The 23,573-nt window shown below is 38.8% G+C and overlaps 1 protein-coding gene across 2 annotated transcripts in view; it reads right to left on the bottom strand.

The window, feature by feature from the left end:
- Window positions 1-23,573, bottom strand: part of Kiaa1324l (KIAA1324 like) — a 190,637-nt gene that overhangs the window by 5,364 nt on the left and 161,700 nt on the right. For both annotated transcript variants that reach the window (XM_029535634.1, XM_021189956.2), the window contains 3 exons: window positions 16,929-17,055; window positions 14,728-14,906; window positions 12,728-12,893 (listed from right to left, as the gene is read on the bottom strand). In XM_029535634.1, the coding sequence (XP_029391494.1) occupies window positions 12,728-12,893; window positions 14,728-14,906; window positions 16,929-17,055 (472 nt within the window). The remainder of the gene's footprint in view (window positions 1-12,727; window positions 12,894-14,727; window positions 14,907-16,928; window positions 17,056-23,573) is intronic.

The raw sequence follows: 23,573 nt of genomic DNA, 5'->3' as shown, positions 1-23,573 counted from the left end.
ATGTCTATGAATATATGAAAGGATAAAAATGTAATTATATATATTATGGGACTTTATTAAGCCAAAAGAAAAAGTAAAATTATGGACTTTGTAGGAGGAAAAAGCAGATAAAACACTACATCGATATATTGAGTGAAATAAGCCAGTTTAGGAAAGACAAAGCTGCATGTTTTCTCTTGTATGCGTTTATCTGGGTGGGTGGGGGTAGGTATTAACTAGAAAGGGGCCCATGAAATGGGAGGAGTAGATGTTTAAAAGGTGGGAGGGGGAGGGAAAGATAGACTAATGGAATCCATGTGATATAAAAGGGGGTGGGCTATTAATGAGTGATGGGAAAGAGCAAGGGATTGGGGAGGGTAGAGAGGGAGGGAAACAAAAAGTATAACCTGTGTGTGAAAATGTCAAAATAATCACAGTACTTTGTATGTTAATTATTGAAAACAATAAATTTTTAAAAGTGGACAAAACAATCACACTGACTGGAACTGTTATATTAAAAATGCATATTCTGAACTTTCTCATGGAGGAGTACCTCTGTTGGCCTCTTATTCCCTCTCATGCTGCCTAAGAATCTTTTCCCATCTTTCAATGTTCTGGCTCTAGTATAACAAAGGTGTGGGGGTACTACAATATGAGGAAACACTTAACAGTCTTTGTGATGTTTTAACTTACTCTTGTCCTGAAAAATTCCAGGCATTCTTTACAATATGGTTTAAGCATCACTTTTCCTTCAAATGCCCCTTGGCACCTATATAAAGTATTTTCCTCCCTTGGAAAATACAGTCCAGCTGAGAGAAATCTGAGTAAATTATGGGATGCCCTTCTTTCTTGGCTTTTATATTCCAAATATATGTATTATCTTTCATTCTAAATAATCTTTTCAAATATGTTAATACAACTCAAATTCTTGGATGATAGAGATGTAATCTTCTACCAGAGTAAAGGTAAATTAAGATTATAGGCCTACAAGTTCAAAACAGAACCTTCCCATAGAGAGGAAATAGAAAGCACATGATTACAAGAGCCAGATTAACCCAAGATAGGGGTTACTATTCACAATGTGCTGTATGTACAGGCATCTTCTAGCTCTTTACCCCCTGCACAATGTAAAGACTAAAACAAAACCAATTCCGGCTGTTGTTCCTAATATATATAAAAGGCTGTGTTTTATCTCCAACATGGGAGACTAAAGTCTGCTAAAGAATATGAGACCATGGTAGAGAAACATGTTGCCATGAAAGTACAAATGACATTTCAAAAACACTAGAATTCTTCAGTGTTTTGCTAATGAAGACATAAAAATGATGGAGACCCAGAAATGAACCCACTCACCTATGGTCACTTGATCTTTGACAAAGGAACTAAAACCATCCAGTGGGGGACAAAAGACAGTATATTTGTCTTAGTCAGGGTTTCTATTCCTGGACAAACATCATCACCAAGAAGCAGTTGGGGAGGAAAGGGTTTATTCAGCTTACACTTCCATACTGCTGTTCATCACCAAGGAAGTCAGGCCTGGAACTCAAGCAGGTCAGGAAGCAGGAGCTGATGCAGAGGCCATGGAGGGATGTTCTTTACTGGCTTGCTTCCACTGGCTTGCTTAGCCTGCTTTCTTATAGAACCTAAGACTACCAGCCCAGAGATGGCACCACCCACAAGGGGACCTCCCCCCCTTGATCACTAATTGAGAAATGCCTTACATCTGGATCTTGTGGAGGCACTTCCCCAACTGAAGCTCCTTTCTCTGTGATAACTCCAGCTGTGTCAAGTTGACACAAAACTAGCCAGTACAATTGTCAACAAATGGTCCTGGTTCAACTTGCGATTAGCTTGTAGAAGAATGCAAATCAATCCATTTTTATCTCCTTGTAGAAAGTTCAATTCTAAGTGGATCAAGGAACTCCACATAAAACCAGATACACTGAATCTAATAGAAGAGAAAGTGGGGAAGAGCCTCCAGCACATGGGCACAGGGGAAAATTTCCTAAACAGAACACCAGTGGTTTATTCTCTAAGATCAAGAATTGACAAATGGGACCTCATAAAATTGCAAAGCTTCTGAAAGACAAAGAACACTGTCAATAGGACAAAATGGCAACCAACAGATAGGGAAAAGATCTTTATCAACCCTACATCAGATAGAGAGCTAATATCCAATATATACAAAGAACTCAAGAAGTTACACTCCAGAGAACCAAATAACCCTTGTAAAAAAAAAGGGGGGGGGGTACAAAGCTAAACAAAGAATTCTCAAATGAGGAATACCCAATGGCTGAGAAGCACCTAAAGAAATGTTCAACATCCTTAGTCATCAGGGAAATGCAAATCAAAACAACCCTGAGATTCTACCTCATACCAGTCAGAATGGTTAAGATCAAAAACTCAGGTGACATCAGATGCTGGAGAAGATGTGGAGAAAGAGGAACACTCCTCCATTGCTGGTGGGATTGCAAGCTGGTACAAACACTCTGGAAATCAGTTTGGCAGTTCCTCAGAAAAAAACATTCCTGAGGACCCAGCTATACCACTCCTGGGCATATACCCAAAAGATGCTCTAATATTTAATAAGGACACATGTTCCACTATGTTCATAGCNGCCTTATTTATAATATCCAGAAGCTGGAAAGAACCCAGATGTCCCTCAACAGAAGAATGGATACAGAAAATGTGGTACATTTACACAATGGTGTACTTGTCAGCTATTAAAAACAATGAATTCATGAAACTCTTAGGCAAATGGATGGAACTAGAAAATATCATCCTGAGTGAGGTAACCCAATCACAAAAGAACACACATGGTATGAACTCACTGATAAGTGGATATTAGCCCAGAAGTTTGGAATATCCAAGATATAATTCACATGAAGCTCAAGAAGAAGGAAGACCGAAGTGTGGATACTTTGGTCCTTCTTAGAAGGGGGATCAAAATACCCATGGGAGCAAATACAGAGTCAAAGTGTGGAGCAGAGACTGAAGGAAAGGCCATCCAAAAACTGTCCCATCTGGGGAATCCATCCCATATACAGTTGCCAAACCCAGACACTATTGTGGATGCCAACAAGTGCTTGCTGACAGGAGCCTGATATAACTGTCTCCTGAAAGGCTCTGCCAGTTCCTTACAAATACAGAAGTGGATGCTCACAGCCATCCATTGGACTGAGCGCAGGGTCCCCAATGGAGAAGATAGAGAAAAGACCCAAGGAGCTGATGTAGTTTGCAGCCATATAGGGAGAACAACAATATGAATCAACCAGTACCCCCAGAGCTCCCAGGGACTAAACCACCAACCAAAGAGTACACATGGAGGGACCCATGGCTCCAGCTGCTCATGTAGCCAAGGATGGCCTCATGGATCACCAATAAGAGGAGAGGCCCTTGGTCCTGTGAAGGTTCGAGGTCCCAGTGTAGGGGAATGCCAGTATAGGGAATTGGGTGTGGGTGGGTTAGTGAGCAGAGGGAGGGCGAATTAGATGGGGGGGGGGTTGGAGGGGAGTTGAGAAAAGGGGATAACATTTAAAATGTAAATTAAAAATATCTAATAAAAATGTTTAAAAAGTGAGGGAGACATGGTTTGATAAATACAGAAAGACTCAAGTTTCAGATGCTGATTAACATGAATTGACAGGAAATGAGTTCTCCAGATTCAATAAAGCTTACATAAAACATGCTCAATAGACCCTCAAAGCACAAGGGGTCCTACACTTTATTGCCTGATAATGAAAAGGAACATGTCCAACAGTGGGGGCTAGAGCAAGGGTTTAAAGGCCAACTGCTGAACACTACTCTCACATTGATTCTCCTCTGGCAGAAGGACTCCCTTGCTAACTAGACCATTGGCTTCAGATGTAGTCCCCAGACTAACACTGAACTTCATCACAGTAGGATGAAAGCATTTATTTTATGGGCTGAAGCCTGATGAATTAGAATTTTGAAGATGTGGCAGGACTCGTTGACTACTTGACTGTCTTAGATTTCAAAAACACTAGATTCTACCAAGCTGTGTCAATAACTTTATGCCATTGTGGCCAATGATTTCAGGAATATATGTCAATGGAAGGATTATTTTTTTCATAGTTTTGGAGGGATTAGTCAATCATATGAGGAAGGCATGGCAGAACAGCTTACATCCCAGCAGACAGAAAACACAAAAAGTAAATATAAGAAGGACCCACGGCAAGATAAAGACCCAAGACCTAGGCACAAGTGACTTGCTTCCTCTAAGGAAGTCCCACCTCCTAATCAAGCAACCTATCAAGCAACTTAGCCATTAAATATTTCATGATTCAATCAACTCTAAAAATATTCCCACAGGCATGCCCAGTAGTGTATTCGACTAATCTCTTAAACTTTGGCTAAAACAACTGAGTTAACATAATTATTCAAGGCAACTTCAGAACCATTAATGACAGTTCAATTGGTAGGTATATCCTTGTAATCACACAAACATAAGTTAGGTCTTTGAGCCCATGTATAAAGAACATGGAGTGGTATAGGCTCTTATAATCCCAACACACAAAAAAGCCAAATCTTTGGGGTTTGCTGCCAGCCAGCCTAACCTACAGGTGTGCTTCAGGCCAATGAGAGATCTTATGTTAAAAAAGAACAATGTGGACTGCCCCTAAAGAATGATGTCTGAGACCAGACCTTTGAGGAGTGACGTCTGACCTCTGCACATATGCATACACATATACCTGTTCACTGCCCTCCAAAACACACAAGCATCCACGTAAGTAAACAAACACACATATACAAAATCAATTAAATAAAAGCTGATAAGAATAAAGGCCTCAAGATTTTGTGCAGTTCCTAATAATCATAGAGCATTGGATTTCTCTGGAAATTTTTCTTGAAAACAAATTCGCACAAGAACATATTGCACAGAATTGAGTAGACTGTACTTCCCTTTAGCTCCCAGATGGAGTCATAAGGAATGAGATCATTGTATGATAAGAAGTTGACAAAATAAAATCCAGAAAGTTATGGCCAGCTATCACCTAGAAATTTCCTCCATCCTTTATATTAAACCCAAGCATTAACCAGATGCAAGAAAATGGAGCAAAAAATACCCTGGATTAAAATGGATTCTTGGTGGTAGGAGGGGCTCCAGTGTATAAGCTACATCTAAATCAACAAATGACAGAAAACCTGTGGCCTCACACAAAAATCAATTATGATGTGATTCAAAAGGTTCCAAAACTAAAACAGATATGTTAGCAATAACAACCTTGCTATTCAGCATGACTTTAGAGGATTAGAAAATAGCAGTTTTGTTAGACAATGTGTAGCATGTTGAGCTAACTATAAATAAGAGCAAATACAAAGTCTATTTGATGTCAGATATTCTTTCTGTCTTAATGTTTAATCCTCATCTACCCTGTCATTGGCTGCTCAGGAAGATCATAATTTTTAGAGAATCTGAGATTTTCTGTCACAAGGAGGAACTGAAGAGCATGTATACCAATGAGGTCTATCAAGAAGCCTGGCAGTGAAATTTTCAACATGCCTACACTGGATGTAGTAACCCCAAGTCACTAATCTTTATGGACCAGTGAGAGGATTTAAGCAAAGGATAGAGTCGAAATGAACATAATATGAATGTACAGAACATGAGCCCATTTAAGATACTGTTGGTGCTGTTTTAGCATTTGCAAACATAGTAGGATTATGCTACATGCTTGAATTTCCCCAAGTAATAATCTCTAGACATATTCTCCCATCAGGAGTAATTCCTTGTAAAGAAAGGCTACAAGCCACCCCAGGGTTCCTAACTCCTCTGCCTTCGGATACCCAAGTGTCAACCTCTCTGTATGCTCAACACCTTCAGTTCAATCCGACCTGTGTTAGCATAGGTCTTCCTAGATGCCTCTACATGGAAAGATATCTGATAAACCCCAATGAAATTCAGAGACATGATAAGAAACATTCTTATTACTACAAAGGTAGGGTTGTAAACCTGAATCTATGCAAGAGTCATGGTAAAGAGGCTAGTTCCCACCTTGACTCTGTGTCCACCATGAGTACTGGTCTCACTGGAGTATTCTACATGTTCTTTCATGTTAGCTAATCAAAAGGTAGAATCTTCTGAATTGGTACTAACACAGCACATGCTAAAACTTGTCCAGAACATACATGGTATATACTCACTTATAAGTGGATTATTAGCCATAAAGTACAGGATACCGAAGCTATAATCTACAGATCCAAAGAAGCTAAACAAGAAGAAAGGCACAAAGAGGAAGCTTGAATCTCACTCAGAAAGGGGAACAAAATAGTCATAAGAGGCAGGTTGAGGGACAGAACTGGGTAGGAAAAGGGATGAGGAGGGTAAATGGGAAGGGTTCAGAATCAGGTTGGCGAGGAACAGGAGGGATGGACAGATGGCCATGAGAATGAATGGAAATCTGCAAACTGACAGAGGTGGGGATGTAGGGGGCCTCTCCAAGACATGACATAGAAGTACCCCAAAATTAATGGGAGTGACCTTATCTGTGACTCAAAGCATTGGGGATATGGAACCTAAAGAAGCCACTTCCTATAGCCAGGCAGGAATCCCAGTGGAACAATAGGGACAACAGCCTACCCACAAAACATTTAACCCAAAATTTATCCTGTCTACAAGAAATGCAGGTATGGGAGATGGAACAGAGACTGAGAGAGTGGCCAACCAATAACCAGTCCAACTTAAGACCCATGCCATGGATAAGTATCAATCCCTGACACTAGTAATGACACTCTGTTACGCTTGTAGACAGGCGTCTAATATGGCTGTCCTCTGAGAGGCTCCACCCAGCAGCTGATTCAGACAGATACAGACACCCACACCCAAACAGTAGATAGAGCTTGGGGACTCTTATGGAAGAATAGGGGGAAGGACTGTGGGCTCTGGAAGAGATAGAAACTCAGCAGGAAGTCCAGCAGAGTCAACTAGGCTGGACTCATAGGGCTCTCAGAGACTTAACCACCAACCAAAGAACATACACAGGCTGGACCTACACCTTCCCACACATAGGTAGCAGATGTACAGTTTGGTCTTCATGTGGGTCTCAAACAACTAGAATGGGGGCTATCCCAAAAGCTGTCGCCTGTCTGTAGGATATGTTCTTCTAGCTGGGATGCCTTGTCTGGTCTCAGTGGGAGAGGATGTGCCTCTCCCAAAAGAGAAGTGAAATGCCAGGGTAGGGGGATACCCAGGGTTACCCTTACCCACTCAGAGGAGAATGGGGGATGGGAAAGCATCGTGGGAAGGGGATGTAAATAGAAAACTGTCCAGAAATGTAGGGTATATTCCCTGTGTATCATCACAATCCTTGCAACAACCTTATAAAAGAATGTTTTATAGTGGATGATTTTTGCCAACTATAGATTCTGGCAAAACAAGCGCCTCATCCCCAGTGTACCTTGCCACAGTGTTTCTGCATCACACTCTCATCTATTTGACATACATGTCAGATACGATACTGCTATTTTGAAAACTTCTATACGCGTGTTGCTATGTTCTACTCACACTGACTATCATGCCTATGCTGGCCTTACAACTCTACCCTTTGACAGTCCACAGTGAGTCAATGGGGGCAGAATGTAAGCCTGCCTTCAGGCTTTGAGAAAAATCTTACTTCGTTGTACTCTATGGAGCAAAAGAAACCCACCGGGTCAGTGGGATTCTTCACTCATCAACATTTTAGTGCAAGCCAAGGCTGACTTACTGTTGTCTCTGCTTTCTGTCAGTAGCTCCTAGCTACTACAGGTGTTGACTCTCTGATTTGCATATGTGTAACTGACTCATGAGTTTTTGCAAATGATCACTGACACTTAGAACACTATACATTCTTCTTGAGAACAATAAAACTCTGGGGAAAAAAAGATATTAGCTTCTGAATAAATCAAACATGTCACTCAGAGAGATGCCCACAGCAAGAACCCATCTTACAAAAATACCAAAGGGACTCAAAAGGGACTTAAAAACTGTATAAGCCCCAAAGGCTACACTGATCCATCACCCCACCCACCATTATAGACACCGCACTATAAACAATATAGACAGTAAATGACTGCAGATTATATGTGCATACATAAATACATATTTATTTATTAATGTGTATACATGTGTCCCGGCATGTGTGTGGAAGTCAGAGAACAACTTCCAGGAGTCAGTTTTTTCCTTTTACCATATGAGTTTTGGCGATTGAACCGGGGCCTTTAGGACTGGCAATAAGCACCTCTTAAGCACCTGCTAAGCCATCTCACAGGAGCCAAAGCTGTATTGTTGGTATAGAGGCTACCACAGAATGTCAGGCATAGGATTTATGGCAATGACTGGTCAGCTTTTTCTTAGACACTTGATAGCATTATAACTCTTTGATTCTTTCTTTTCTACTAATAGTGCCTCACCACTGATAAGTTAATTCTAGCTTCACCAGTTTTGTCTTATATAAAGATTATGGATTTCGGGGACTATTTAAGACAATAGTAAACTATTTTTTAATAAAAAAAAAGTCATCTAGCAGTAGATTGAAATGGTGTTATCAATGGGCCTTCCACATGCCTACCATTGGAAGGTGTATGGCATCATCAAACATTGAGTTAATTCTCAGAAACAAACAAACAAAAAAAGCTTCTGATTATCTCTTTACCTCTCTCATACACCTTCTTACAGGATTCTGGTAAGTATGATTTTACATTAAGAGTCACCTTACAGTGACTTTATACATAGATATTAATCGGGATGTAAGAAAACATAATATGCAACCTGCAACTTTGTCGTATATTTTCATGACCCTACATCAAGAGTAGAATATTCTCCTGCTGTATATACTGCAAACTATATCAACCTGTAATAGCACACGTTGGTGAAAGTGGAACACACACATTGGATCTCCGTAGCCTTGTAACGTTCCCTGGTCCTCTTGCCCTTGGATGATATAGAGAATTAATCTGAGTAGCAGCTGAGGATGAGCAGAAATGAGTGACTATAACTTCAGAAACAGGGCACTGGCAATGAAAGGGCAGAACATAGCTGATGGGTACTTGGAAAGACACATCTAAAATGCTGAGGTGTGACTCTCTCAGACGGTACCGTTACCTTATATGACATCCTGCTCTGCCATATCCACTGCCTGAGCCACTCACAACTTTCTGGCCATTTCTTTCAGGCTTATTGAGAAATCCATCATGTGTAGTAAGACACTGCCCCAGCTCCTGTCCCAATACTAACCAACACCACTATTCCCATGGCCATCACTCAGCCATCTCACAAGACTACAAACATCAACCCATTTGTGTTACAAAGAGAAAAGCTGAATTGACCAACTACATTTGAGAAAGGATATGGTTATTTGGGATGAACTGAAACCCCTAAATTTTATTAGCCTCCAAAGAGGCTCCTTTGTAGGCACAATTAGCTTGTGCTTCCTGACTGATGTGGGTCCTATTTATAGTATCTAACAGCTGTAACTAATAATGAATTCCAAGGACATCCAGCATACCACAGAGACCATAGTGCAGAAACCAGACGTTAACTTCCCTGTCTCCTAAAAACATGGTGATTTTACCTTTAGGAATGATCACTAAAAAAAAATCTTCAATTTTTAAGGTAACTTCCAAAATATATCAGGCAACTGCTAGAGAAGTATGAGAAGCTTTCTAAATAAGTAAATAACCTACTTATTATTCATACTCATCCTATGCATCTATTTATTTAGTAAAGGTGTTATAAGTTTGTCTCTGCCTCTAACTAGGTAGTCAATGGCCCCCATGTCTAAGAACATTCAATTTAACATCAGCTCATACTCTGTACATTAGTATAGACAATATAATTATCCTATAATTCACACTGGAGGGTAAAAAGCTGTACAACCACTAACACACCCTATTTTACATCATCTTGATCAATTAACATATTTTAGATTACAATGATAATTATAGTTGAGGTGCACACATTGTTCACAGAGCCCATATAGAAAAAGTAGGAAATACATTAGGTCTCTATGTTGGTTTTTCTTTTGTGGGGGAAAGGTGTTAATTCTTGTCCCTATCTCACTTGAGTGTTATGGTGGAAACATCTTCTGTCAGTGGAAAGGTCTCTAGCTGAGTAGAAATGTCAGCTCAAAGACAAAGAGAAAGACATTTACTTCTCTAAGGTGATTTATGATGTGTTTACGTTTAGCTAGGTGTGTCTGGAATTGGCATATGCTTAAGTGATGCAAACTAACCTCATCTTGCTGCTTAATGTTGATACAGGCTTCATTTTAATGATGTATAGAGAAAATGGACAAGGTTCCATTCCAGTCTCTGGCAGTCACACCAACCAGAATGATGAATGGAATGTACTCAAAGGACAATTCATCAAAAGCCAAGATGACAGAGACGAGTACTTTAGATATAACTGTGAGGTGATGCTCTATGTTCTTCCATTTCTGCAATTCTATGACAAAAGCACTGATTTACTCTTGTCTCATACTATTTTTCAAGAATGAAAAATGAAAATGAAAATTTTGTTTTATAACTGTATGAGCCTATCAAATGATTATATATATATATATATATATATATATATATATATATACACACAGGAAAGTAAGTTTATATAGAAAACAGCCTTTAAGGTTAAAGTATTTTCTCCTTCTACAGTAAATTTCAGGCATGCCCACTAGTCTTGGAAATAGCTTCTCCTTCTGTAGTAGTGGGCAGGCATCTCATCCGTCCAATACAGTGTAACACAAAGAATAGACATGCTTCCTGCTCATGTGGAACAAAATTCGTATTCTCAAAGCTTAGGAATGCAAAGTGTGTTATCATTTCCTCTGCACATGACTGTGAGAACTGGGAACAGGTACAGCTACTGTTGCTCTGCCCAGTAAATTCTCTGTAAATTCTAAACTGTCTTTTAGTTTTCTGCTTTAAAATATACATGAAACTGGAAGACTCATTTGTTCACTTGCACACAGGGCAAAACTTTAATTTTTGACAATCACTATATATTAGTTATTTCATAGTAATCACTCTCTCCCAAAAATCCCAAATTAATAACGAAAACACATCATAGAAATATAATCTATTCATTTTCTTCTTAACACGATTACTGATATTCATAAGTATAAACTAGGAGAATGAAAGAAAAGTTACTAAATCATGCCTACAAATATTTTTTTTTCTCATTTCCTGTGCTTATGGGCTCATACCTGTTGACATGTATAGATGTGTGTGCATAACAAGGTCAATGGTTGATATCAGAAGTTATCCTGATGGCTCTCCCATCTTATTCAGTGGGGTAGGGTCTCTACCAAACCTAGAGCTCATCTTGCTAGGCAGTTCCCATCTTGCTCAGGGGATCCCATCTCCACCTTTTGAGGCTGAATTACAGGTGGACCAACACGCTCATCTGCTGTCCACATGTGGTCTAGGGATGCAAACACTGGTTCTTATGCCTGTGTTGCAACTCTTTTAACTATTGGGCCATCATACCAGCCAATGTCATTGTTTGTCACTTGTCCCTCCAGTTGCAAATTATTTGAAATGCACTTTCTTCCTGATTTTTCATTCTATTTATTTTTATTTTCAGTGGGTAAACTGGTATTTCTTATCTCCTATCTCAATAGTGAAGAATGTCAGTGAAATGTCATTTTAAACACTATTTGAGGTTTCACTTTCTCTTTGTATATAGCTGTCTCAAAAAAGCCAATAACATGATGACGTACAACATGATACCATGAACATCTGCCCGGTTATCGAATTTTTCTATAGAAAGACAATCTCATTGTAAAATAAACACAAAGGTATAGATAAATATGAGATCTTTTATTAACCAAACTTTGTTTTAAAGATTATAAAATGGTACATGATCTTTGTGAAAACTTGAGACTTACTAAAATGCTTTATTTCAGAAATGCTCAATAGATTCCAATTCCCCAAAGAAGCTACTGTTAATTGCTTATTATATAAACAATGGCATACATATTTATCATATAGAAATAGAATCATTAACTTATTTTCACTTTTGTTTTAACCTACTGACCTTTCATCATACAAAGATAACTCAATATTTTAATTTTTATTTTTGAGATCATACTATAATCACATAATCTCCCCTTCTCCTTTACTTGATGCAAGCCCATCCGTGTACAATCATTCTCTCATTCAGATCCATGGTCTTTTTTTCTTTAATTGTTATTACAGATCCATATTTGTATTCATAAATATACCCTTTTTAGTCTGTATATGTTACTTGTATGTGTGCGTTTTCAGCACTGACCATTTGATATTTAATAACCAAGTTGATGAGCTCTTCCATGGGAAAGACTATTTCTCCTGCTCTCAGCTTTTCTTAGTTGCCTGTAGTTCTTTGTCAATTTTTAAATGTATATAATTTGATCATATTCTTTTCCTGCCCCAAGTCCTTCTAGATCCTCTCCCCTTCCCAAGTGTTAAGTTCTTTCTCAAAAAACAAACAAAAAAGATTGCTAATAGCTGTAGAGTCACTCGGCACTGAAGTATTTTAATATAGAAAGGTTTCTTCTCAAATTCTTGTGGAGGCTGTACAGGTCATTTCTACTTGACTAACTCATACGTACTGGATTCAGCTATTATTCTAACATGGTAAACTTTCTATAAGTACTTTGTGGAGTAAATACTGGTGAGGCACATACATGCTGGATGGCAGAGCCTGCATGAATGGTGTATGGCCCCTGATGGATAAATGCTCAGTAATTCCAGGTTAAAAGTCAGCTCTCACCTTTGTGGCCAAAGACTTAAGTTTTCCTAGTAGTGACTGTTTGTTGGAATATACAACATCCTCTTCATTATCTTCTCCTTCCATGATAGCACAGCTGTCTGCAGCTGGGAGTTCACACTCTTTTGAGTTAGTCGTCATTACTAATTTAGAATATTTGTATTCCAGCCTAAGCAGGGGTAGACAGAGAAGTAAATAGTGATCAAGCCATTTATAGTAATAATAAAATCATATTTACTATAAACATTATACCAGCGTCTAAAATAGTCCTGATAGTCCTGTATAGTTTCTCCAATAGCAAATTTGCCTCATCTGTGGCTGTAGCTTTAAATGTTCTCACTTATTACTATCTACATAAAAATATTCCACAAGATGTCAGAGAATCAGTTCAATAGAGTTAATTTTACCACTTACTTTACATTGACCTTACTGTCTAATTATATAGACCATTTATGGGGCTGGCGAGGTAGCTCATCAGGTAAGAGAACTGATTGCTCTTCCGAAGGTCCTGAGTTCAAATACAAGCAACCACATGGTGGTTCACAACCACCATAATAAGATATGACGCCCTCTTCTGGTGTGTCAGAAGACAGCTACAATGTACATATACATATGTATATGTATATTATACATAATAATAAATAAATATATGTATATTATATGTATATGTATATTATACATAATAATAAATAAATTGTTGGGCTGGAACTAGCAGGGACTGAGCAAACGGAGTTGACCAGAGGAAGTGGGGTTGACCAGAGCAAGCAGAGGTCCTAAAATTCCCAACAACTACATGAGACTCACAACCATCTGTACAGCTACAGTGTTCTTACATACATAAAACAAATAAATAATATGCCAGTGCCTGGCAAATACAGAAGTGGAGACTCAGAGTCATCTATTGGACATGGCCCCCAATGGAGGAGCTAGAGAAAGTACCCAAGGAGCTGAAGGGGTCTGTAACCCTATAGGAGGAACAGCAATATGAACTAACTAGTACCTCCTGAGCTTGTGTCTCTAGCTGCATATGTAGCAGAAGATGGCCTAATCAGCCATCACTGGGAGGAGAGGCCCTTGACTTGCAAAGATTATATGCCCCAATACAGGGGAACGCCAGGGCCAGGAAGCGGGAGTGGATAGGTTGGAGTGCAGGGTGGGGGAAGGGTATAAGGGACTTTTGGGATAGCATTTGAATTGTAAATGAAGAAAATATCTAATAAATAAATTGTAAAAATAAATAAATAAATAAATAAATCTTTACCAAAAAAAAAATAATAACAACATTTATAAAACAAAGAAAAGCCTTAATGGCAGAACCCCTTTCTGTTGTGTATTAATGTGATATCACTTCACTATCACATTTTCTAAGGGTTAGATCATGAACATGAGAATATTGAGCAGATTATTTGCTTCTTGCTATATCTCTACTTCATTTGGGCTTTTTCTCTTTAGTTATGACTTCAGATATTATAATTATTCCTAGAAAATAGAACATAGATCTGCCTCATTGCACTTGAATCCAAAGATTCAAGTCATGATCCAAGCCATGTAGCAGATGCACACAAGGGTTGGACTCAACTTCTGGCACCAGAGTCTTTGAGACTTGGAATAAATAAATATGATACTTGCCCATTTGCTTAGTCTGTTTGATTAAAAACATCTTTGTAAGTGAAACTGATACAACAAGAAGTCAGATTATGTCAGAGAAAGAAATTATGTCACCTTCCAATCTTGGCGCTGTTCCTATCTGGGTAACTCAGGGAGTTTTTCATTTTTAGTACAAATGACGAATCCAGTGGTCAGTAATGTTCTGTCCACTTTCAATTATCAAAATAAGAATCCTTTATTCTATTTTCTCAGATGCCTTGCCTATACCTACCTTCCTTACCAGAAATGCCTCATGGCACTGAGGGAATGGACAACATACAGCTATTATGTATAAAATTCTCACAGTATAAACAGACATTCCAGTTCTTATAAGATCATTTAATGAGGTTACTTACTTTTGATTCTTTTTCCAAAAGTAGCACGTTAAAGCCACCAACAAAACGGCTGTGAACGCCCCCACACCAGCTCCCACTTTCAGCCAAAAGTCAACTGTTTCGCAGGTTGACAACTTCTTTTCGGGCAGAGTAATTCCTTTAATGCACCACTTAGGTTCATTCCATACATATAATATTTCCTTTTAAAACAAATAAATGAGACCACAGGTGAGATGAGCAATGAGATTAGGACTAAACTGTAAAAGCTAGAAATGGTACTGAGTCCACTTATCATACAGAAGAAAGAGTTTTGCTAACTCTATTTATGGTTATAAAGGGTATTCCCACTCACTTAATACTATAAAATATCTAGCAAGAAAGGATAGAGATATAGAAAATGAGTAAATGAATTAAAATGCAAAATTCTATCGCATCAGAATAGTTCACAACATGCTGAAGAAGTAGAATAAAACTTATTCTACTTTGACATACATTCTCAGTCTACTTAGTACAACTACTCGGAAAGGTTTACACACGTCCATCAGGTAAGCCAGTCAACCCAATAAACCTGTCCCTGAATGGAGCAGGCCGCACACCATGGCCCTGGGGAATGTAAGTGTCCCACAGCTCACCAACTTGAATGGCTCATATAAAGTTAAGTACCCAAGATGCACAGTGCTTATATTTGCCAAACTAAGGAGGGCATTACCTCAGGTCATCACTGCCCATACTAAGCATTCTCACTCTCCCAAAGTAAATGACTCAATTCCTAAAGCAACGTGCCCTAAATAGCAAGCGACAACCAGTGAATGATTTTAAAAAATAAAGTGCTAAAATGAGGCAGACCACACATGAAAATCAGAGTTCAGTGTATTCTTCCTTTTATACCTTGGCATACATTGTGACCAGTAGTTATTTACAATGATCATTAAGTCCAATGAACTGGGGAATTCCATTTTATGTCTGGTTCATCACTCAATTATCTGCTGTGTGATGGTCACTTTATCTGAATTCAAACAAAAGATTCAGCTGTGTTTTACTTCATGTCTTATGTGCATAGGCAGATTTCTACCATTAGTTATGAAAAATCGTCAAGTGAGTGATTTACTACGGGAAAAAGTTTTAGTCAGCTTTCAAATGATATATCCCTGTGCATCTTCTTAGAAAGGGCTATTAGTGATCCTGTGGTTTTAATCTATGAAAAACTATTATCATTCTTATTGAACTGAACATCAATACATTACTTTTGAATTGGGTGACATTTTTATAAGAATGAGGAGGTGGGGAATGCAGAGACACATTTAGGCTCACCACCATCTAAGTGTAAACTAGAGTGAATACCAACTCCAGCACATGTGGCCCTCATCCGAAGCACACTCTACAAATATCACCAAAAAGATGTGTGTGAGAGCCTAGAGAGTTTTATCAATTGTATATGAACAAAAGACATGTTTAGAAGCTCCATTGTCTAGTAGCTATAGTCTAAGCTTCGCAAAACCTCAGAATTCTAGAGATACCCAAGATGCCAAACTCTCTACTCAGTTCCTCGGATACTGTAAAAGAAAGAAATGTAACTGAGGAAAGTCCGTAGTCACTCTAAAACTATTCATTAGAAAAGTTGGTCCTATCATCTGATCGTGTATCACCAGGAACAGAAAGCTGACACAACAGCTGAACAGTCCCTTCTTCCAGCATGAAGGAGGATTTTGTAACAGGATTAAGATAAATTTAGTGATAAATTCGAAAGTATTTCTCTTACTGATAACACAGAATCACGTCAAATCTCTATTACTGCCTAACATTAGATATAATGCTTACCACATACTTCGAACTTGGTATAGACTTTTTGAGATCTTAATTTGATAAGAATACTTCTCTCACAAGCCATGAAGCCTTTTTTGCTTCTAGCAGCTATGTGTGAAGGACTTACACTCTGTGGACTATACAGATATATATTTGAAATACTTACAGAATAGTGGAAATGCATGCCCGGTCAACACAAAGTGGAAAAATGAACAGACTAGGGAAGGAAATAGGACTGAAGCAGTCCTTAAAATTAAATGCTTAAAATTTTTAAAGATACGCACTGAAGTACATTCCCGATCGTTATTTTTGCTAAGTCATCAAGCTTTACAATCCAAAGAAATCTTCATTAATTCACAGACATGATGCGGAATAGCAGATGACAGCTCTTCAGGGTGCCTCCATAGGTTAGTTCTTACCTGAAGCCCTCTCTTGCAGGCTCCCTCGATCTCATGGAAGTCATGCTCTGTGCACAGAGGGCAAGCTTCTGCACTCTCCCATAGAAAGTAGAATGTACAACCATCGCAGGTGCCAGCTGGACACTTGCTAAAATTTTAAAGAAATAGCAGCCTTGTTAATGCATTCAACCCTCTCCAATCAATACTGAAGTTCTCAAAGCATACTGGAAGTCTTGTGTTAATGTTGAGGAAACATTTGTATAAAACAGAAATGGCCTAAAGGAGCAGAGACCACAGTGATAGCACCCCCCCACACACACACACACACATGATTGCTACAATCCTGGTGGCTAGAGTAAAACAGACAAATAATGCCAAGTATCGAGAGGATGTGAAGAAAAAGAGAACCTTCATACATTGCAGTTGGGAATGTGAATAGCCCCTCTATTTTCAGAGTCTTGCAATTCTTTAAACAACTACACATGAATGTACTATATAATCCGGCATGTCTGCTCATAGGTATAAACCCAAGAGAAGCAACATGTATTCCACACAAAGGTTGCTAATGAATGTCCACAGCAACATTACTCAGAATGACCAGTGTGGGAAGAGCCCAAATGTGCAGTGAAAAATAGGTAAGTGTAATTGCCTGGGGGACATCTAATTGACCATATAAAGGAATGCAGTAATGATATATGCCTCAATTTAGATGAACACTAAAACTACTGTGCTAAGTGGGAAAAGCAGTAGAAATAATACACATTTTATGATGCTTCCCATATGAAAGTCTTGAATAGGGACAAATAACAGATGGTTTGCAGTTTAGGGTTTAGAAGAGGGTTAGTATACAGGAAGAGGAGACTTAAAGGGTTCAGAGATTCCTGAGGAAATGATGAAATGACCTAAACTTGGTTGTGGTCATGACTACATATTTCTGTTAAGAATCTGAAGAATCACTGATTTATATACTGATTAAATACTTTGCATGGAATTACAGTTCTATACAACTACTGTTTTATACAGTGTGTGTGTGCGTGCATGTGTGTGTGTGTGTGTGTGTGTGTGTGTGTGTGTGCATGTCAGTGTGTGTAAGTATCTATGAACCTGCTACACTGCTTATGTGGGGATCAGAAAAACAATTTACATGAGTCAGTTATCTGCTACCATATTAGTTTCAAGAATCAAACTCAAATCATCAGGCTTGGCCACTGACACAGCACCTTTATCCACTGAGGCTTCTCACTGGCCCTAAGTTGTTTTCTTTGAAACTTTAAGAGACTGAAACAACGCCGGGCGTGGTGGTGCACGCCTTTAATCCCAGCACTCAGGTAGGCGGATTTCTGAGTTTGAGGCCAGCCTGGTCTACAAAGTGCATTCCAGAACAGCCAGGAGTATGCAGAGAAACCCTGTCTTGAAAAAGAAAAAAGAAAGAAAGAAAGAAAGAAAGAAAGAAAGAAAGAAAGAAAGAAAGAAAGAAAGAAAGAAAGAAAGAAAGAAAGAAAGAGACAGAAACAGATAGGTAACAAAAGAAAAGATTCTGGGAATGTTTCTTGGAACTCATAGCATCTAAGCTGAGTTTAGGAATACTTAGGGGGAGTAAGACAGAAGGAAATCAAAGAACTTCTAACCAAGGTGATAGAATTGTATGATGAACTGATTAAAAAAAAAATCACATGTCAGTCACTCTTGCTGGACCATCCAAAGCAAAGCAATGAGAAGAGTGAGGAACTAAAGTCCAAGACTCAGATGCCAGGCAGATTATAGTTTCTGCTGAAGAATTACCTTGGGGAGATAATTTTGGAAAAGAACCAGGGTCTCTTACAGAAGAAAAAATAACCATGGACATTTCTGAAGTCAACCATTATATTAATACAACATTCTGTGCTCCAGTACAGTCCTGGGTCCCCCCATGGGCCGACAATAATTTAAAGGGGGTGAAGATGAAGATGGGAAACAGAGTAGACCTGGGGTAGATTACAGAGCAACCGTGAGCAAAATCTAAGTGGATACTATATGAATTTCTGCTTTCTGATGTATGAGCCAACTTCATCTACTTGCTTCTTTGATTAATGAAATCCTGCGTGACTCTAAATTAATCTGTTGTTGCTGTATATCCTCTGACTGAACCAGAATCTATCTGAAAAGTTCTGGTGCAAGCAATACTTTTTATGAATGTGTAAATCCTGGGAGTAGTCTCTTAATCTGTCTATCTACCTTCCAGCTCTTTTAAACTAATCCATGTGATTAGAGGTTTTCCCTAAGTTCATTCAGATTGTGGCTGATGCTGAGCATGGGTCTCCTGAACACCCATTAGCTAAATAAAACAAAACAAATAAAATATGCCCCCTTTTAAAGGTCTCAACATAAAACTTTGTAGGTATATTAAATATACATATTGACATAAAGACATTTCAGTACAAGAGCACCATGCACTTTGATCGTACCGCCTCACCTTCCATTTTCATACACTCCCAAATATTCTCTTTCACTCCTCTGATGGTCTTACATCTCCTTTCTTGTTGTGAACTTTTATAACTTTTATCTCTATAGAATCTAGAGTCCAGACGTAAGAGAAAATATTGAATATTTGTGTTTGAATCTGACTCATTTGCTTGGAATGGTGACCTTCAATTATACCCATTTCTCTGCAAACAACTTAATTCTGTTTTTCTTTATGGCGGAATTAAACTCCATTGAGCACATTCATTATGATATCTTCATCTTGGATACTGTATATAATGTTTCAATAAACATAAATTATCTCTGTGGCTGTTAACTGACATTCATTAAGGTGTATACTGTGAAGTGGTATAGCTGAGTCATATGACAGTTCTATATTTAGTTTCTTTTGAAGACCCTCTACATTGGTTTGCATAGTCACTGGGCTAATTTATATTCACAGAGAAACAAATGAGTCCCTTCTCCATACATCTTTGCCAGCATTCACAATGTACTTAGCAATAGCTATTCTAACAGGGGTGAGAGATAACTTCAATGTAGTCTTTGGGGGGGGGGTTGGTTTTGTTGTTGTTGTTGTTATTGTTTTCAAGACAGGGTTTCTCTGTGTAGCCCTGGCTGTCCTGGAACTCACTTTGTAGACCAGGCTGGTCTCCAACTCAGAAATCCGCCTGCCTCTGCCTCCCAAGTGCTGGGATTAAAGGCGTGTGCCACCACACCCAGCTGTAATGTAGTCTTAATACACAATGCCCTCATTGCTAAGAATGCTGAACATTATTTCATATAGTTATTGGCCATTTGTGTTTCATCTTTTATGAACTGTTTGTTCAACCGATTAACTAATTTATTGTGTTGGTTCATGAGGGTGCACATTTATGTGCATGTATACAAACGTCAGAAGACAACACCAGGTGTTGTTCCTCAGGTACTATCTAGCTTACTTTTGAAATATGGCAGCCCAGTGGTTTGGAGCTTACCATGTATGCTAGACAGACTCTCTGGCCCTGAAGATCTGATTGTTTCTTCCATCCCATTGGAGTTCAAACTGTGTAGCTGAATTCTCTCTTTTCAGCAGTGACAAACATCACTTCCGAGTAAAGCTCCACCCATTGTGTCTATGACCTGTCTTTGTATGTTCTATATGGTATTATTTTTTCCCAGATTCCAATCCCTAAGGCTCTGATATGGCCAGCATACTTGTACTTAACTTTATGCCTGCATATTCTTGCCCTAACCCAAAGACTTGGGCTACCTTTCTGCCACAATATGAGTATTTATGCTTCACTGAGTTTGAGTTCAGGAAGCTTTCCCTGGACTATGTGTGTGGTTCTATGGTTCTTTGAGGAACCTGTACTTAGTGTGGAATGGGGTGTGGCTTTGGAGTGTGGACATAATAGCATTTCTTCATCTTCCTGGCAGAGTAGTTAGATTTTAAGTTTTTCTGTGGATCTGTTCCCACCTTGTCTCAGCATAAGAGGCAGTGCCTTAGCCAATGCCACTTAGTGGCTTCCTATCACTGGCTTCATGTGACTTGTGGCCCTTTTATTTTTCCTCTTTGTTCATAAGATTTTCCTTTTAGACCTGAAGGGGTCTGCAACCCTATAGGAGGAACAACAATATGGACTAACCGGAACCCACAGAGCTCGTATCTCTAGCTGTATATGTAGCAGAAGATGGCCTAGTCAGCCATCACTGGGAGGAGAGGTCCTCAGTCTTGCAAAGATTATATGCCCCAGTACAAGGGAATGCCAGGGCCAGGAAGCGGGAGTGGGTGGGTTGGGGAGCAGGGCGGGGGGGGGGGAAGTGTATAAGGAACTTTCGGGATAGCATTTGAAATGTAAATGAAGAAAGTATCCAATTAAAAAAAAATGTTAAATTAAAAAAAAATATTTTCCTTTTGTTTATAGACCCAGAGTAGGAGGAGAAAGGATTCTCCACTTTCTCTATTGCTTTTCCAAAACTGCTACTGAAGTTTGTTGTTGCCTTACAAACATACCAGTCAATATTTCAGTGAGTTATCTAGTGTTTCCCAGTCTGGTCTAGGCTATCATTTTCCTTTCCTTTCCAGGCAACTCACTCCCTTTTGGAGTCATAGAATAGATGTTTTCTTTGGTAGGTATGTAGGTGAGCACTGTTTTATCCCTAATCTTCCATCCTTCCTCATCCTCTCCCTTTAACTGTAAATGATACTTTAATAACCTCAAATAGACAGTAAATCATGAGCTACTGACACAAGACAAATGATTCTTCCCCAAAATTGGAAGAACAGTTGGGCCAAGGGAAGGAACATGCATAAGCCTTGTGGACTCCTCAAAGATTATTGATATTCAGTTTTGGCCATAATATCCATAAAGCTCACTGGACAGAGAAACTCCCTTAGGGATCCTCCAAGTCTTGGGAGTCTTTCTCATTTTCCCTTAATTAATCTACTTTTCACTCTGCTCATTCCTTGTCCCTGTTCCATATTATTCTGGGTATGAAACAACAAGATTATAAGCTACTGGATCAAGGTAACATTGGTGGCCATTGATCATGTGGCATCCTAGTTCCCTTGGTCAAGCACACCAAGACCTAAGAAAGGCTCCATTACACTCACAAGCCTACATCTATATACAATCCAAAACTATTTTTCTAGATACCAGCAAAAATTTCAAATTCTTGTACTAAGAATGTACTAAGTACATTCCAAGACATCCTAAAGAATGAATACAAAGTCTATACTTTTAATGGTTGACCTCATTTTTAACAAGCCAAGTGACTGCACTGTAGATGAGACAAATCCAGTTCAGATGCAAACAGTCCTTCTTACATGATACAGTAATAGAGGCCTAGTATTTTTTGTCAGAACTATAAACAATAGCAAAAATGTTCTTTAGGGAAAAACAAAGACAAGCATTAGCTGCCTTAATTTACCTATTTGTAAATCAAAGAAATAATATGTGCAAACTGATAAACAGAGACTTATAAAAAGAATAAGTACAATGGGTAAAATCTTACCACGCAAGATGCCATTTCCTTCCCCCCTGTTCTAGGTCAAGAAAAGCAATTCAAAATAGTCCTTTGAATTATTTTTGAATAAAACTGCAAATTCCTAATCAAAAAGGTATTCCAATATAACTACAATTTTCTATTTTTAAAGTAATCATATTTTCCAATCACTTAGCAAAAATTAGCCCTGTGTCCTCCAGCTCACTCTTTCCAAGAAGAGAGAGCCACCGAGGGATGAACAAACTTTTTATCCTGGGGTACAGAGAGGACAGCAAGTCTGTTAAACTTTGAACAAAAAGATAAAGATAATTAAAGTTGAAAAAACTTCTGGGGGTATCTCGAGTTTTAATTCAAACTGGACTTTAAAATGACAATTTTCCTCCTTCCCCTGCCTCAGTTTTTTGATTTCCAAAGTTGAAGTTCTTCTGTCCTTACTAGACTGTTACAAATGCGTAAAGCAAGAGAGCAAACTTGGGAAGCTCAAAGCAACTCAAAGTTTGAAGACTATTTATAGTGCAAGTCAATTTCAAGGGAACTGACAAAAGCACAAAATCTTGAAGGAAAAAAAATCTAGATATTCATGTCATTTATAAGGCTGCCACTGTGTCAAAACACTACAGTGACTAGGGACTTCTCCTTGGTAGACTTCACTTTTCTAAGGATACACTTAGGTTAAATGCAGTTTAGAACCAAGTCCTTAATCCTTTTAACCCAATGATTCTTTTACTATGGGTGGCACCCAATTTTGATTCTTTGAAATAAGCTACAGTTCAGATTTGAATTAAACTACCCCTCTGAAGCGTCAGGATACAGAGGTTGTCATCTGACCTGAGGTTCCTCAGGCATCTCCTGAAACTGCCTCTCTCTGCTGCAGATTCTAGGCATTGGGATAAGGCCCTCTAGTGTTGGAGCCATAAAACATGGTCTCTTGCCTCAGTTTTTAAAGGATAAGTATGACTGTGCATGACTGTGTCTTATACTATTTGGTCTGTTAAAGCAAAAGACATTCAATTGAAAATAATAGAATCTTGTTTTCTAAATTTACAGAGGCTGAGGAGGCTAAGTCCACAGTGCTTCTGAGTGAGGGCTTGCCCTCTGTTTCACAGGTGGTGCTATCTTACAGTGAATCCTCACATGGCATAGGGCTAGCTAGCTCTTTAGGACATCTCACATGGCATAGGGCTAGCTAGCTCTTTAGGGGACCTCACATGGCATAGGGCT

Source organism: Mus pahari, chromosome 2 (genome assembly GCF_900095145.1).
Source record: "Mus pahari chromosome 2, PAHARI_EIJ_v1.1, whole genome shotgun sequence".
Taxonomy (NCBI): domain Eukaryota; kingdom Metazoa; phylum Chordata; class Mammalia; order Rodentia; family Muridae; genus Mus; species Mus pahari.
This window is presented reverse-complemented; position numbering and strand designations above follow the sequence as displayed.